At 44.3% G+C, this 16697-nt stretch overlaps 1 protein-coding gene across 1 annotated transcript in view; it reads right to left on the minus strand.

The window, feature by feature from the left end:
• SPTBN5 (spectrin beta, non-erythrocytic 5) overlaps positions 1–16697 on the minus strand; it is a 273171-nt gene that overhangs the window by 163731 nt on the left and 92743 nt on the right. The window contains exons 30-32 of the mRNA XM_088471253.1: positions 11936–12046; positions 2530–2709; positions 1547–1750 (exon numbers count right to left, since the gene is read on the minus strand). Coding sequence (XP_088327379.1) covers positions 1547–1750; positions 2530–2709; positions 11936–12046 — 495 coding nt within the window. The remainder of the gene's footprint in view (positions 1–1546; positions 1751–2529; positions 2710–11935; positions 12047–16697) is intronic.

Raw genomic sequence — 16697 nt, forward strand, 5'->3', positions numbered from 1 at the left:
GGTCTCCACGCTACTGGTTATATTTCTCACTTGCAGGTCTGCACGCTACTGGTTATATTCCTCACTTGCAGGTCTGCACGCTACTGCCTATATTTGTCACTTGCAGGTCTGCACGCTACTGGTTATATTTCTCACTTGCAGGTCTGCACGCTACTGGTTATATTCCTCAGTTGCAGGTCTGCACGCTACTGGTTATATTCCTCACTTGCAGGTCTGCACGCTACTGGTTATATTTCTCACTTGCAGGTCTGCACGCTACTGGTTATATTCCTCACTTGCAGGTCTGCACGCTACTGCCTATATTTGTCACTTGCAGGTCTGCACGCTACTGGTTATATTTCTCACTTGCAGGTCTGCACGCTACTGGTTATATTCCTCACTTGCAGGTCTGCACGCTACTGCCTATATTTGTCACTTGCAGGTCTGCACGCTACTGGTTATATTCCTCACTTGCAGGTCTGCACGCTACTGGTTATATTCCTCATTTGCAGGTCTGCACGCTACTGCCTATATTTGTCACTTGCAAGTCTCTGCACGCTACTGGTTATATTCCTCACTTGCAGGTCTGCACGCTACTGCCTATATTTGTCACTTGCAGGTCTGCATGCTACTGGTTATATATTCGTCACTTGCAGGTCTGCACGCTACTGGTTATATTACTCACTTGCAGGTCTGCACGCTACTGTTTATATTCCTCACTTGCAGGTCTGCACGCTACTGGTTATATTCCTCACTTGCAGGTCTGCACGCTACTGCCTATATTTGTCACTTGCAGGTCTGCACGCTACTGGTTATATTACTCACTTGCAGGTCTGCACGCTACTGGTTATATTCCTCACTTGCAGGTCTGCACGCTACTGGTTATATTCATCACTTGCAGGTCTGCACGCTACTGGTTATATTACTCACTTGCAGGTCTGCACGCTACTGGTTATATTTCTCACTTGCAGGTCTGCACGCTACTGGTTATATTCATCACTTGCAGGTCTGCACGCTACTGGTTATATTCATCACTTGCAGGTCTGCACGCTACTGGTTATATTCCTCACTTGCAGGTCTGCACGCTACTGGTTATATTCCTCACTTGCAGGTCTGCACGCTACTGGTTATATTCCTCACTTGCAGGTCTGCACGCTACTGGTTATATTCCTCACTTGCAGGTCTGCACGCTACTGGTTATATTCATCACTTGCAGGTCTGCACGCTACTGGTTATATATTCGTCACTTGCAGGTCTGCACGCTACTGGTTATATTCCTCACTTGCAGGTCTGCACGCTACTGGTAATATTCCTCACTTGCAGGTCTGCACGCTACTGGTTATATTCCTCACTTTCAGGTCTGCACGCTACTGCCTATATTTGTCACTTTGCATATGCTCGCAATTGCAGGTTTTTTACACTTACAATTTGGGGTGAGCGTTTATACTCTGCACAGACTCCTTTATCTTCAAAAAGTTTATTAATTTACGAAGCTTTATCTCCTGTACACAATAAGATGTATATATGTAATTTATACATTAATCCACTGTACATACAGCACACGCACCTGTACTGGGGGGATGTTCCCCTCCTGTAGAAGAGATTGCCCAATGGCCACAGTTCTATTGTAATTCTCCTGGTGGGCATCTATATTCTGCCTCAGATCCTGGTGAGCTGTTAGTTTCTCACTGCTTGCTAAGACACCTCGTATGGATTCTTCAGCCTTCATCTCACGAGTCATCTCTGCAGCCCAGGAGAAATAGTCACGCACCTGCAGACAAAACCAATTTGTAATGGCGGGTACACAAAGACCTTGGTGCTAATCAGCTGCTTCCACCGACTGATGCCCCACAGCTATGACAGTACGGGCCATCACCCCATCCAGTCTATAGCATGGAACTGTTCATCTGTGTCCCCTTCTGGCTAAGCTCCTGGTAGGTGACCATAGAATAAACCAGTTCCCCCTTTATAGACAGAAGTGAACATATATAGACATTAGGGCAGGAACCAGTTTATTTGTATTTAGTAATCAGCTTTGTGACCCAATTTTAATGCCCATTATTAATAGAACTTATTTTGCTTTAATATTTTAAAATATAAAGACAGTGAAACCAGGTACATATTTACAAAGACATGATCATGGTGTCCCACGCTAAATACGTTGAGGTGACCAATGTTTATGGTACTGCCCCACCGAATAAGGACCTTTAGTGTATGGAGAACAGTTCTAGCTCTGCAACTAGTTTTATTAAAATACATACAGCTGCCTAATGTGCATATAAGGAGGACTGGTCAGAGATACACAGCTCAGTTCCAGATTATATTTATCTATGATTCACAGCCAGCTAGTGTTCCTCTGCAGTCTACACGTGATTCTCTTTTTGAATCACTTCCCAAGTGCAAAACTATACAGACAATGCTGAGCTGATACGTACAGTACAGTAAAAGCTAGAGCTGCAGTATTCACATTACTTAAACAATAGAATAATTGCCCAATAGGGTAACACGTGATATTTATGATTAGGCTATAGCCATGCAGATGGCACTTACAGCAGCCAGGAAGAGGTAGAGCTGGCAGGACTGTTCCAGATCTGTCCTTCTATTCTCCACCTTGGTCTTCATCAATTCCCAGCTCTCCACAACCTCTTGCTGCATCTTTTGCAGACTCTCACGCTGGTGAGCAGAGCACCTGGGCAGCACCTCGTCTGCCGCGTCAATGACCTCCTGCAGCTGTAAAACAGTTCACGTGAATTAAAGATGAAGTTCTACCACCAACACATCAAGCTTCATTTAATATAAGCGTCCCAACATCCCACACATGGTGTAACCCATTGGTAAAAGTAAGGAGGAAGCCCAGACTGATAACAACTGCAGTAATTATTATTACCAGTTATTTATATAGCGCACACATATTCCGCAGCGCTTTACAGAAAATAGTTGGCTATTCACATCAATCCCTGCCCCAGTGGAGCTTACACTCTATGTTCCCTACCACATGCTCACACACATACACACTAGGGTTCATTTTTATGTTTGGAGCCAATTAGCCTACCAGTATATTTTTGGAGTGTGGGATGAAAAAGGAGTACCCGGAGGAAACCCACGCAAGCACAAGGAGAATATACAAACTCCACACAGTTAGGGCTGTAGTAGGAATCAAACCCATGACCTCAGTGCTGTGAGGCTGTAATGCTAACCATTACACCATCTGTGCTGCCCAGACGGATGTTTATAGGAACCATAATAAGGCCCCCATTTACTAATGAGTTTTATCACCAAAACGAGTGATAAATGGGGCTCCAGCCAATCAGCTCGAAAATTTAATTTTTCTAACAGTTGACAGTTGGGAGCTGATTGGCTGGAGCATCATTTATCATACGCAGTGACATTTATCACTCGTTTTGGTGATAAAACTCGTTAGTAAATGAGGCCCTAAATTACAGAAATTCTTATGACAGTCTCTTTACCTCTTTGAACTCTGATTTATTTTTTTGTTGGAGGGGGGGTGGGGGGGGGGGGAAATTACAGAACCTGTGTGTTACATTTACAGAGTTATTAAAAAGCACTTGTCAACACAAAGAGGATTAAGGACTGGGGGCCTAACTCCGCAGTGGACACAATGGTGATTACGGACGCTGATCGAGCGATTGTTTGCCATGCGTATAAGCCGCACTGCACGTGCGCAGTGATCGCACTGTGATGACGGACACACAGAGGAGTCCTTTGCAAAGTGAGTGACAGGCTGTCAGCGTTTGGGGGGTGGTGACGATGGGGTGGTCGGAAAAAAAGCAGCCGTGTCTGTCAGTTTGAGCGCGTTTTCATGGGCGTGCATAGATTAGCCACTGCGATTGCATACGTAGCATGAGAGCGCTCTGCATGCAAGGAGACTTGCAGTGTTTGCAGCTGGTCAGACTTCTAAATGCTGTGTGACTGGCCGATGTGCGTCGATGGTACCGATGTTTATGCAGAAGAGCGACATTGGACGGATCGGAGAAGGCAGCAGTGGGCGTCTTTATGCTGGCTGTGCTTTAGCAGGCATTAGCATATTTTCGCAGCTGCGTTCTGTGCAAACTCGCAGCTGCGATCGCATTAGTGTCCTCTGCTGAATCAGGACCTGAGACAATATATTTGAGAATGCAATCTACCATTTTACTAGGGACCAGTAACATCACTAAGCCGCTCAAAATCCTCTGGCAAGAGCAGGTAAGACTTCTATTACTCCATAATGTCACCAGAAGACGCGCCGATTGCATTTAGCAGTATTTACATATATTATTCATTTGTAGACTGGGAGGATTATGTGACTTCTATGCTTTTCAGAAAGAGGGCATAGAATATACGCTCTGCTTTATTGGTCAGTTTGTTAAGGTGGGTATTTTGCTTTATATGAACAGTACGAAGACTGACAATAGAGTATATACTCTACTTTGTTTAAGTATTAACATATGGAAAACGGGGATGTACAAACAAACTTTTCTCAGAAGTAGGTCAGTGATCATGATTGATTTCCTAATTAAACAAAGCTGCTCTGGAATCCAATAAAAATACAAATATTTAATTTAGGTTTATTTTCAGAGGTACCATGGGGTATAGAGACTCCCACTCTGATACATTAAAATGTACTTTCAAATGTTTTTTTTAGTTTTCACTTTTGAATTTTCCTCCACAGCCTGTTTGAATGTACTGCTGTGGCGGTCTCAGATTCACTCCGAGCAGGCAGCCCCGCCAGGCTGTCTGCAGAATCAAAGCAGACTTAGGAGATGCTGGGGGACGTTTATGAAGCCTTCTATAAAGGACAAGTGGAGATGTTGCCTATAGCAACCAATCAGATTGTAGCTATCATTTAAATAATGCACTAAATAAATGATAGCTAGAAGCTAATTGGTTACTATGGGCAAAACTTCCACTTGTCCTCTTTAGAAGGTGTGATATATCTCCGACACTGTCGCCTTTTGCCACGTCCCATTCGCAGCATGGGATTGATTCCCGGGGGAAGCACTGACAGTTGCCACTGCAGTAGTGACCGGGTACCTCTGTTCTGTTACATAACCTTTCGACGAACAGAGGCGTACCAGCTCTCCTACATGAGAGCTGTAGTAGGCAAGATCCTTCTCCCCTATGATCCCGGTGAGTGGTGGTGGTTGTGGTAATGAAAATCAATTCAGCCACGATCAACATCTGGGGAGACTTCCCACCAACAGTACCCAGGAACCTGCTTTGGGGGCAGGTTTAGGTGGGCAGCCTATAATCGAGGCTTGATTCTAGGTAAGGACCAGTCCTTATTTGGCTACCCTTAGTGGGACATTGTAGGGTTTGACAGCCAACATTGAAGCATCACAATGTTCGATGATCATGGTTCAATATGCACAATATTAAACCGGGTTTTTTTTTCCTTTGATAAACATTTTAACTTCATTGTTGATTTGGACCCAATGTAGACGCCAAAATTATTTCCCAGCTCGCTTTGTTAATTGGAGGTCACACTACCAAGTGGCACCTTTATGGTGTGTTCAATTTGGCCAGGAACTGGACAGGATCATTAGCCGGAAGACAGTTGGAGTGTACCTAATATGAGGGCTCCTCTGTTTTGTAAGTTTTGTACTCACAGCAAAGGAAAAAGTGTTGATCCGAGATGCCAATTCTCTGCTCCCCATGGAGGGCACACCAGAGTAAATCATGCTTGGTCTAAATTGATAGAGGCGGCCAAAGTTACAGACAAACAGGTAATATACTGACCAGGCCTCGATTGTGGTGGGAGCCCATTTACTACTTAATTTGGATCAGTAATTCAATTTCACTTTAGATTCCAAGGTACAGGACATTGTAAATTGGGTCTTGACTTCCTCAAATCTTCACCCAACATTTACTTCATGTAGAGCAAAGCAAATGTTTCCCAGTAGATCAAAAGAAGTGCCAGTCACAAACTCTTTGCTAGGGACATCTATTTATGTTTCCAGTGAGATGTAGGGGAAAGGGGTTTTATTCAAATCTGTACTTTTTTTTCTGAAACAAACTATTAGTTTTGACCAATTTTGAACCTCAAGTCCTTGAAAGTCTATGTTCAGGTGACAAGTCCAAGATGGAATTGTTGAGAACTGTCATCAACAACATGAAATAGAACAAGTTTCTGGTATCCATCCTACCTACAGTATGTGCCCCAAACCAGGAGGTCCACCAATGCTGCCTCAGATTTGTGACTTGTCCACATCATTTTCAGGTTCCTCCCTCTGGTCTGGATACTGCACCGTGGATGTTCACAAAGGTCATGGTGGTTGTGAGGTCCAAGAGTTTGATGATCATACCTTACTTGGATAATCTTCTGATTAAGGCACTGTCCGCAACTTTACTTATGGCACATTACCGAGTAGTGACACATACTCTTTAGTCCCACATTTGGATGATAAATGACCAGAAATCCAATATGATCCTGTGCTACAGGCTGCTATTTCTGAGATTGATGTTTGATACTGCACAGCAGAGTGTGTTTCTTCGAAGGGACATGATAAACTCTTTGCAAACATTTGTAAATTGTCTATTGGCTCCCAGGCATATGAGAGTTTACAAGGTTTCATTCCGGGGACATTCCAAACTGAACTGATTAATAAATGAAACAGGGCACAGCATCACTTGAACAGAAGAGTCATCTTGTTGTCTAAATGCACATTTGTCTCCATAAACCCACCTTTTGTGGCTGAGGGGCAACAATCTACTTCAGATCATCCTTTGGCAATATGAACATTTGTGATGTTGTTCCCAAGCAGCAGCAAAGGTTGCCATCAATGTCCTAGGGTGGTACTAAATACACTAGCTCAGGGAAAACATTTTTGTTTTGAGGGCAAAATAACAGGTAGAGGGAAAGAGCTTCCTCGCAATGAAGGAAACCACTAGGATCATGTACTGGTCAGAACATTGGGCACCATGACATTCTATTGGATTTTCACATGAATGATCTAATTCACCTTTAACAATGCTGCTTAAACATTTCTAAAAAGATGTAAGCTGCTGGTGGAGCTAAACTTGCCCATAGGCTTGTGATACGGCTTTTGAAGCCACGGCCATTAATAAGGAGGGAGGAGTTCCCTAGGTGTGAAAAGATGAGGTTTTCAAATACTTCTTTAGTTTAATCCATATACTTGCGTTTTTACAGGATGGTTTGCCTAAAGTAAACCTTTGGCCCTCCATCTGCTGTGGAACTACAGATCCCAGGATGCCGTGCATCAGTTTTAGCATGCTTTTATATCAAAATGGTGGCAGGGCATGCTGGGATGTGTAGTTCCACAGCAGCTGGAGGGCCAAAGGTTGAAGACCCATGGCTTAAAGGGTTAAAATGGAGTTCCCTGGAGGTACCCCTATCTGCTATTTCTATTTTAATTTTTTTCCAGAAAAAATAGACGGCAGGGTCAAGATTTTGTGAACTAGGTCAACATTTTTGTGTGTAATGCAATTCCGAGTGCACCCACGTTAAGGGGCGGCTTTGTTATGTCTCCATGGTACCATTGAGCCCCAAGGGCTGAAAGAGAAAATTTTGACACTTACATTAAATCATTTTTATGGTAAATCCTTTTCCCTGAATCCCACGCACTCCCAACCTAATTACACTCTTGCTACTGATTTTCTCTTATTAAGAAAAGTTTCTGTTCTGTGTGGCGTGGCTAGAAAAATAGCTAAGTCTCTGGGGGTATAGAGATGGGGGGAAACTCATTATTAAAAATACATGTTTAGTGTTAAGGTCTTGGCAGAGTCTCAAACTGGATTTAAGATAAAAGGTTAAAAAACACAAATTAACACAAAATAAAAAAAAATGCTTTTTTTTTTTTTTAATTAATTAATTGATATTACTGCCCCCCAAAGGCTGCTACAGGGAGTAGAAGGCTATTTATATAAATATACACCTAAAACAGTAGATCTACTAGATCCAGTAACGTGTTTGTAAGGCAATATACATACTCAGGGCCTGATTCACTACGGATCACAACTGTGATCAAGGCTGCGATTACGCACGCAGTCTGGCTGCGATGATATGCTAATCCACTGCGAACGCTACGCCGTCGCTGCACTACATAAGGACACCCACTTATCCTAAGCAAGACTGCAAAACCATCACTGTCCCGATCGCAGTGGCCGGTTCATGCACGAGCACTGATGCGTATGCATGCACAGTAGGCAACGATCTGCCGATTGCAACTGCTATTACGTGCGCAATCGGTTTATTTTAATCTACAGCTGTTCTGGAGGTAGATTAAAAGGAACACAAAAAGGTAAAACTTGCAGAAATTAAACCACAAATTTTGTAGAACATATATGGTAATTATTTATGTATCCTGAGGCTCTTAAAGTATTCAGGGCTGAAGATACATAGTCATTATGTTAATGGTCTTTACGGGTGGTAAATATAATTTGATTCCAAGTTTCAGTTGCTCGTGACCTTCAGGCACCAAAATTAGATTGCAATGTTTATGGGCCATTTACAGCACTTGTTCTGCCTGCACTGCTCCTTAAAAATAGTGTTTGCCCTTTTTGGACATGTACAGTAGTAAATGTGATCATGGATATTTTCTATTCGACTAGATAGATACAAATCTTCACACTGCTAAAGACAGGAATATACAGTAGGAGAGTAAGCCAGTGTTATGACTTTTTGTAAATTTGAGGATATAACTCCTATATAAAGTTGAAGTGATCTGAAGTTCACATGTCAAAGTATCACATAGGATTTGGGAAGAACTCCCTTTATTCTAGAATTTAAAGGTACACGAATATTATTTTTTATTTCCCCCTTGCAGTCCTGTAATGTAAATATTTAAATGTAAATGCAGTTAATTTTTTTGCATTGCTTTATTTAGCTTCTACAAAGGTGCTGTCAAAATAAGACAAGCTAAACTTCACAATGAAAAAGCTGTTGTTTTCATCTCATAATCCTCATAGTCCCTACTATACAGTACAATTATGTCTATCATGTGAATGATTTAGAAGGCGAAAGCTGCATAGGCTTGAGAACAGATAAGAATCCTGTTTTTTTTGCTGACTGGCTGTCTTGACAGCCTTGTTACTAGGCAGATTAGTTGGGTTTTAGTGGTCAGGTGATTGTTAGCTGACCAATGGTTTGAATTGTGGGTGTGGCTGTGATTGGAGTATAAAAGAGGAGCTGTGCATGTGACCATCCTCTTCGTCGAGTCTGGAGCCCACCCTCCCGCCCAAAACTTTGCTGCTGGTATTTTGTTCTACTAATTTTTATTCCTTGATTCAGGGAAGGTGCAGAATGGTGGGAGAATGCTGTATCTCAGTGGCTTTATTGTGGTGCAAGAGAGCATTGTGAGGGCGCTGGACTTCAATGTATTATGGCGAGTTTGTCCTTCTCGTACGAGGGGACCCGAGCACTTTTGTACGGAATCGCTCGGACTAGGCCCAGGAGGGAGGCGAGACCTTCTCAGCGTAAGTGCGTCTTTAGGGGGAGCGTTTCTGTTGTTCCCCGTGTATGTCTCCAACTTGAAAGCTAGAACGGAGTATGCAGCGTCTCCTGGCCACCTCGGTTAGGTGAATTAAGTAATTGATAAATAAAAGCTGTGACCTTTTAGCCAAGTTGTTATGGTGTCCGTCTCTTTATTTATTAGATAAGTTAAGTGCTAAGTTAAGTAAGGATGTTTAAGGTATTTAATCAGCAATAAGCTAATGGAGATCTTATGCACTACACAAGGCACAATTACAGTAAATACCATTTTTGGAGACAGAGGTCCTTACTATGGAAGACTTGCTGACAAACATCCCAGTTAGGTATGTATCTAGCTGTAAACAATTTATAAAATATTCAGTGTACTGGAGTGATGAGCCTCTTGTGGCCCTCTGCGTACCAGGTGACGATCCTGCTTTATTGTCTTACTTGTTTGTTATATTTCGTATCACGTGTTTAAGATGCCTTCTCATATCTTATAATGTTTTCATTTATGACTGAGTTTAAGAGTAATAATATGCTGCTCTTTTGAAGGTTAGACTAGAGGGTGGCCCAGAAGTGTACCGCATTGCCTATCACTGGTGTACTGTAAGGGCAGAACATTGCATTCCAGTAACACACGCCAGAATAGATTTTATATGCTGTAAATTAGCTTCAGGTCAATGGCCCTTTTCTCAGATATGCAACCAGGGCCAGATTAAACATGGGGTGGATGGGACTACAGATACAGGCCTTCACATAAAAATAGGCCATTCATCTCGACAGCATGATGATGACCAGCCACCAGCTGCTGAGTATTAACAGTGAATTCATATTTTTCCACACAAAATCATGCAATTTTTGGTACTTGTGTACTTTACAGACTCATTGCAGAAGGAACCCAAGTGTCCTACACTCCTTATTATTATCAATCATGGTAATGTCTAAATCTCCTTCACGGAGAGGACCCTGACGTCATCAGCCAGTGTCCAGCATCATTTCCTACCATCCCAGTGGGCAAAGAGGGGGAATATAACCTTGTGGCGAGCATAGCGAGCCTGCGAGGGGACAACTTTCTACTATAGGTGGGGACAACTTTCGGTACTTGTGTACGTAAAGTACACAAGTACCATTTCATTGGGCTCTCTCTGCAATGAGTCCATAAAGTACACAAGTACCCAATTTTTTTATCTTTACATATTTAGGGAGACATTGAGGGGGAGATGCATCAAGCCTTGTTAGGGAGAGAAAGTGGAGAAGTTAGCCAGAGCAACCAATCAGCTTCTAACTTATCTAGCACAGTGTTTGAGATGACAGTTAGAAGCTGATTGGTTGCTTTGGGCAGCTACTCCACTGTCTTTCTCCCCAAGGGGCCTATTTATCATCACCTAAATGGCCCGATACACATGCGGAAACGTCCGTTTGCGCATATATTTTAAGTAACAGACCATTCATTATTAGGGGCCCGATAGGACCGCCTAATATTCAGCAGACTCCGAAAACTTAAATGTTTTGCAGCCCTTGATGACTAATATAATAGGGGGGCTGATAGTGTAAGGGAGTACACGCCCACATGGCACTGGCCACATCCACACAGCACCGGTCACATCTGCTCCTCTTCTACCAATAGGCCAATGGTCATTTCCAGCCCCAGGCCTACATGACCCTTTATCCAGCCCTGCATTCAACAAGTACTTCCCAACATTGAATGGCAGCCTCTACTAGGTATAGGGGGTAGCTTTTAAATATTTAAAATAATAAAGAAAATAGCATGGTATTGTTCTCTATATTTTCTGTCGAATAAAATTAAATGACTCATTCAAACATCATTATAATAGGAGATGGCATTTTTTAAGGAGAACTGGTGCCTGGCTGACTAACTATTGTTGGCTGGAATGTATGTAGCTGCTGAATAAAACGCTCCAACCACAAAACAAACAATGTCAGCATGAAGAAAGGCAGGATGATCAGCCATTATTATTATTGTCAGCCCCACGGTTACTCAAAAGCAAAGTCATGTGATGAAAACATAATGATATATTTATATTATAATCTGCCCCTCTGATTTCCCCAAATAATCATTCATATGTCTGATATAATCGTGTGTGCATTTTTAAGTGTGTCTTCTTTGTTAATTATTATTATATTAGTGTAAAGTTTTACTCAGTACTGGGCACAGTTATATTGCCTGTCTGGGTTTACAAATCACTGTTTGGTGCCTATGAGACAAATTGAATTGTTAAAGTTGGAGTTGAAAAAGGGTTTTGAATCGGGGTCTGAGCAAGTTTCTTGGTTACTCAGTAGCACATTAATGATTAACCCCTAGACTTCTCTCCCATATTTTGCATGTTTAGTGCGATCATCACATGACTGAAGTTCCCTCCTGACACATCGCAGGGGGCTAATGTGATGGCTAGGGACAGCTGTACCACATCAGCCATTGGGTGCAGCGAGGGTCGTGTGTAGTAGGCATTGCTGGTATGATGGCCACGTATGTTCCCCAGACATGCACAGTAATGAATCGTTTACCTGCTGCTCATTCCCAGACAACTCATGTTCCAGGGCCTTGTGTTTACGCAGCTGGGACTGGACTCCACTGAGGTCTTTGGCAATGTCATCGGGAATGCTTTTGGATTTTTCCTGCCAGGCAATTAAAGAAAAACAACACTTATAACTAGATATCAAATGACCGGCTTATAATATATAGCATGTTTCTGAACTCTTTATAAGCAATATAAGTCACATAAACTTTTCTCAGGAATTGAAAGAAAAATACACTTCTCAGGCAAAATCTTAGGACTCAACTATCACCAATACGGGGGGTTATTTATTAGCATGGGTGCAAATTTGCATTGTGCAGGAACTCATAACCAAATGGCTTTATCTATTTATCTCTGCAGGAGGACTCAGCAGAAAGGTCCAGCTACTGTATTTTTTCACCTTCCCCTGACCTTCACCGGTCGCACCTACTCTACCATATCCCACCAAGCATCTTCGTCTTCACTTAAACCTCAACATCAATCAGTTCTGTGTCCATACAGTGTAACCACGCAATGCCATAGTCCAGTGCAGAGCCGGCCCTAGGCATATGCATTCTAAGAAAACGCCTAGGGGCGACTTGAATGCCTAGGGGCATTTGGCTCTGCAGCTCCCTTGCCCCCCCCCCCACTGCAACGATCGGAGTGATTGCAACGATTGGGCAGTGCAGCCTGTCAGGTGACTCTGTGGTCACGGTGAGGACCGGCCCGACCATTGCGTCCACCCCCCACGGTCACAAGAGCTAGGGATGGACATCGATGGTCGATGTTTGCCGAACATCGATGTTTTTCTTTCGATGTCAGTGTTTTGCCATTCGATGGCAGCATTCCGATGTTTGCTGCCATCGAATGGTAATCATTCAATGGTGTTGCGATGGTGGCTTATTTTCTTTAAAAACTAAAAGCTCTGCCTCCCCTGACTGCTGTTTGCTGTGTCTCTGCCTCTGATAACCTTCCTGGCTCATGTTGCTGGGATCGTTGGAGGCTGTCTCTCACTGCCTCAGACCTGGCCCTCCCACCCCTCTCTGTGAGCTCTGATTGGCTTTCACTGTCTCAGAGAGCCAATCAGTGTGCAGCCCTGGCCCTGCTGCTGTCACTCACAGACACACAGAGGGACAGCTAATAACGTTTTAACAGCAGAGATGGGAGAGTGATGTCTCTGCTGGTGATGTAAGAGGTTAGTTTTCTGTGTGTTATAAGTATATTTATTAATGTTTTTACACTTCAATTTCTTGTTGCTTGTTTAAGTGCCCACAGCAGCAGCAGCAGCAAGGCAGTGTTTCCCATTCTCCTCCTCATCCTAATCAGCTCTGCCTGCCTGTGCCTTGCCTGGGTTTTTTTATTTTTTTTTAACTTTGCGTCTGAGCCCCTCCCCTAACTCCGCCCCTTTACTATTCATATGAATAGTTTTCACCATTAAATGCTTTTGATGCGATTGTTAGTTAGTTACCATCGCATCGAAAGATTCAATGGTGGAAGCACTGCCAACATATGATGGTGGGCTTCATATGTCCATCCCCCCACGATCACAACACCTCCAGCCGCGGGTACACCCCCTGCGCGATCACAACAGCCCACTCACCCCTGCGCGTGCCTGCCGCCGCTACCACAACAGCCCTGCCCCCGCGATCACAACAGCCCCCTGCGGGTACCCCCCCTCTCTACTATTACAACAGCTCCAGCGTGGTCACCCCCTCCTGCGATTACAACAGCCCCCCCTCGCCTACGATCATAAAAGCGCCTCCCCACGTGATCACAGGAGCACCCTGACCGATGATCACAGCTGCACGGACCTGCAGGTAGGTGCTGATACTAGAACCCCAGTGCAGTGCAGTGCTTAGTTGATTGAACATGTATATTTGTGTATATACAGGTGTAATATATATATATATATATATATATATATATATATATGTGTGTGCGTGTATGTGTATCTATACATATATATGTGTTAGTGTGTGTGTGTGTGTATATATACATATATATGTTTAGTTGATTGAACATGTATATTTGTGTATATATATGTATGCTCGAAGTGTGCCGGTATACAACGGTATGGGCCCGGGTACTGCAACATCCTGTGGGACCACATCATGTATGGCTGCACCCATTTGTGAGTGGGTCTAGCATGTGAGATGCACCCACTCACAGGAGCATGGCATAGCACCCAGCAGCTGGAACTAAAGTAGTCACTACTGTATTAGGATGGCGGCACAGTCCCATAATAGCTGCATTTCTTGTCAGGCTGTATATAGATGCTAAAATGTAACACACAAATTAAAGTGCTTCTACTTTACTTTGTACATCTCTCATGTAAATAACACAAACAATCTATTTTCTATCATAGAGATAGATGTATGAATGACTTAATTTTTACATAACATCAGGTCATCTTATACACACACATTCCGCAGCACATATCCTAACCCACTGCTCCATGCTCCTTCTTCACTATCTACCCCTCTGTGTCGCCCCTGTCTGTCTGCCCTTCCCCTTTAGAATGTAAGCTCTCACGAGCAGGGCCCTCATCCTCACGTGTTTCTCCTCCCCCTACTTATAGTATCATTTACTCCTAACTCCCCACAACGGCACCTAACACCTGGTTGCTCATGTCCTGCTGCTTGTGTTTTGCAGCTGAGTTTATAACCTTGTCCTTGTCCTGCATTGTTTTGTATTACTATTAACTGTTTTTCTTGTGTGCTCATTTATGTACTGTGTAAGGCGCTGCGGAACCTTTGTGGCGCCATATAAATAAAGGATAATAATAATAATAATAATAATAATAATAATAGCATACCGGCACCTCAAGCAATTAAGATTTTTCGTTCTCTCTAATTCAATGGAGAGAGGGCAGCGCTAGGACAGCCTCCTAAGCCAGCCGCAAGTGTGTATGTGTATACGGCTGACTCAGTGAAAACCCTGGGCTGTCTCTCACTGCAGCTCCCGCCCATCCGGCCGTGTGTGCCGCCTGTCCCCCGCTGGAAAAGTCTGGTGTGTTCCGAGTCAGTAGATGAACACCCGGCCCCTGCCCGCCTCCTGCGTCTGCTGGGTGTCCGCCCGCAGCCTGCATGTGCCGGATGCCTGGAGCCGCCCTCCTTCTCAAGGTCTCTGCAGTGCTGCAGAGCTAGTACAGTACCTTGCCTGCGTGTGCTGGGTGTAGTGTACCACCGCCGCCAGCCCGCCCACGTTGCCAGGTACCTGCCCCCGCCGGAATGTGTCTGCAGCAGCATCCATTACAAGCTGCATGTGCAGAGTCCGGCATTGGCAGCCTGTGTGTGCCCATCCCCAGCTGGTTTCTGTGACAACCTGATAGCCACAGGAGTCACAGCTTACAGCTCCTCATACTGGCCTCCGCGATGAGGGGGAATGGATTGTCAGCTGGCTGAAGGTGCCCTGCAGCCTGGTTCCACTGCAGGGGGCAGGCCTCCCGTTCCTAGTACAGCTGTTGGTGCCACTGCACTTCTCCCTGCTTCATTCCTCTTGATGGATCCCTCAGCCAGCTTCCTCCTCAGCTATGTGACAGCAGCAACTGGTGAGTAATACAAGATTTAAGCTATTATCTAGTTTTAGTGTGTACCCTACCTCCCCTGTGCGCTTCGCTACCCCCTATGCGCCTCGCTACCCCTGTTTGCCTCAGGGTTGGGTACAGGTTGCCAGCACTTTCGATCCCGGCAGTCAAAATCCCAATGTCGGCATCCCGACAGGGTTAGGATACCGATACGTGATGATAGGTATCCTAACCCTACCCCTCTTCCTACCCCTAGCCCAACCCTCCTAAGGCCTAAACTTAACTTCCCTCTCACCGCAACCTAAACCTTAAGGTGCCTACACACTTGGCGATATTTTACCCGATCTGGCCGATTCCGACGCATCGGAATGACAGATCGTGTAAAATATGCCCAAATCGTGAGTCCCCACTCACGATCACAATGCGATGTGCGTCCCTGGTGGTCACACATCGCATCTTCAGATCTGCCGTGCTGTAGGGCAGATCTGTCAATCTGGGACCCAATGCACTGGACAAAGTCTGGATGCACGATAGATCGTTTGTAAATTGGACACTTTAAACACCAAATCGTGTGCAGAGCTGCCGGGGAGGAGTTTCAAGGGAATCGTACACATCGTGGGATCGTGTGCAGATCGCCAAGTGTGTAGGCACCTTTACACTCCCCCCTAGTGCCTAACCTTCCCCCTAACCCCACTACTTACCTTTGGGATGCCGGCGCTGTGATCCTGGCAGGTGTCAGGATTCCGGTGCCGGTATTTTAAGTGCCGGCATCCCCTTTGCAGGGATATTAACCGTATCCTGTGCCTCATTACCCCTGTGTGCCTCATTACCCCTGTGTGCCCCACAAAATTTTCCTATTGGTGCCAATGTGTGTGTGTGTGTCTTTTTTGTTCCTGTAGCCTATGTCTTTCTTTATTTTCCTATTGGTGCTATTGAGGGCAATTCAATTAAGTGTGATATTGAATAGAGCCGGGAATTTGGTCCCAGAGCTATTCAATTGACAGCACTATTAAACCTAACTAAAGAATTTATGCTTGCACTCTCCTGAGGTGGTGAATAGAAATCCAACTAAACTGCCGTCCACAATGCTGTTTTTCAGTATAGTGAGGTGCTGACAACATCGCAACGGGCACTTTATTTTGAAAATGCCGGTTAGTGAACTTAAACACCTGGCTTAAGGCGCACTAACTGGCATTTCCCGACTAAAAGTGTCGGGCGCGGGGGAAACAGTTGAATAGCTTCGGGA

The sequence above is a fragment of the Taudactylus pleione genome, unplaced genomic scaffold (assembly GCF_031769625.1).
Source record: "Taudactylus pleione unplaced genomic scaffold, aTauple2 ptg000113l, whole genome shotgun sequence".
Classification (NCBI taxonomy): Eukaryota; Metazoa; Chordata; class Amphibia; order Anura; family Myobatrachidae; genus Taudactylus; species Taudactylus pleione.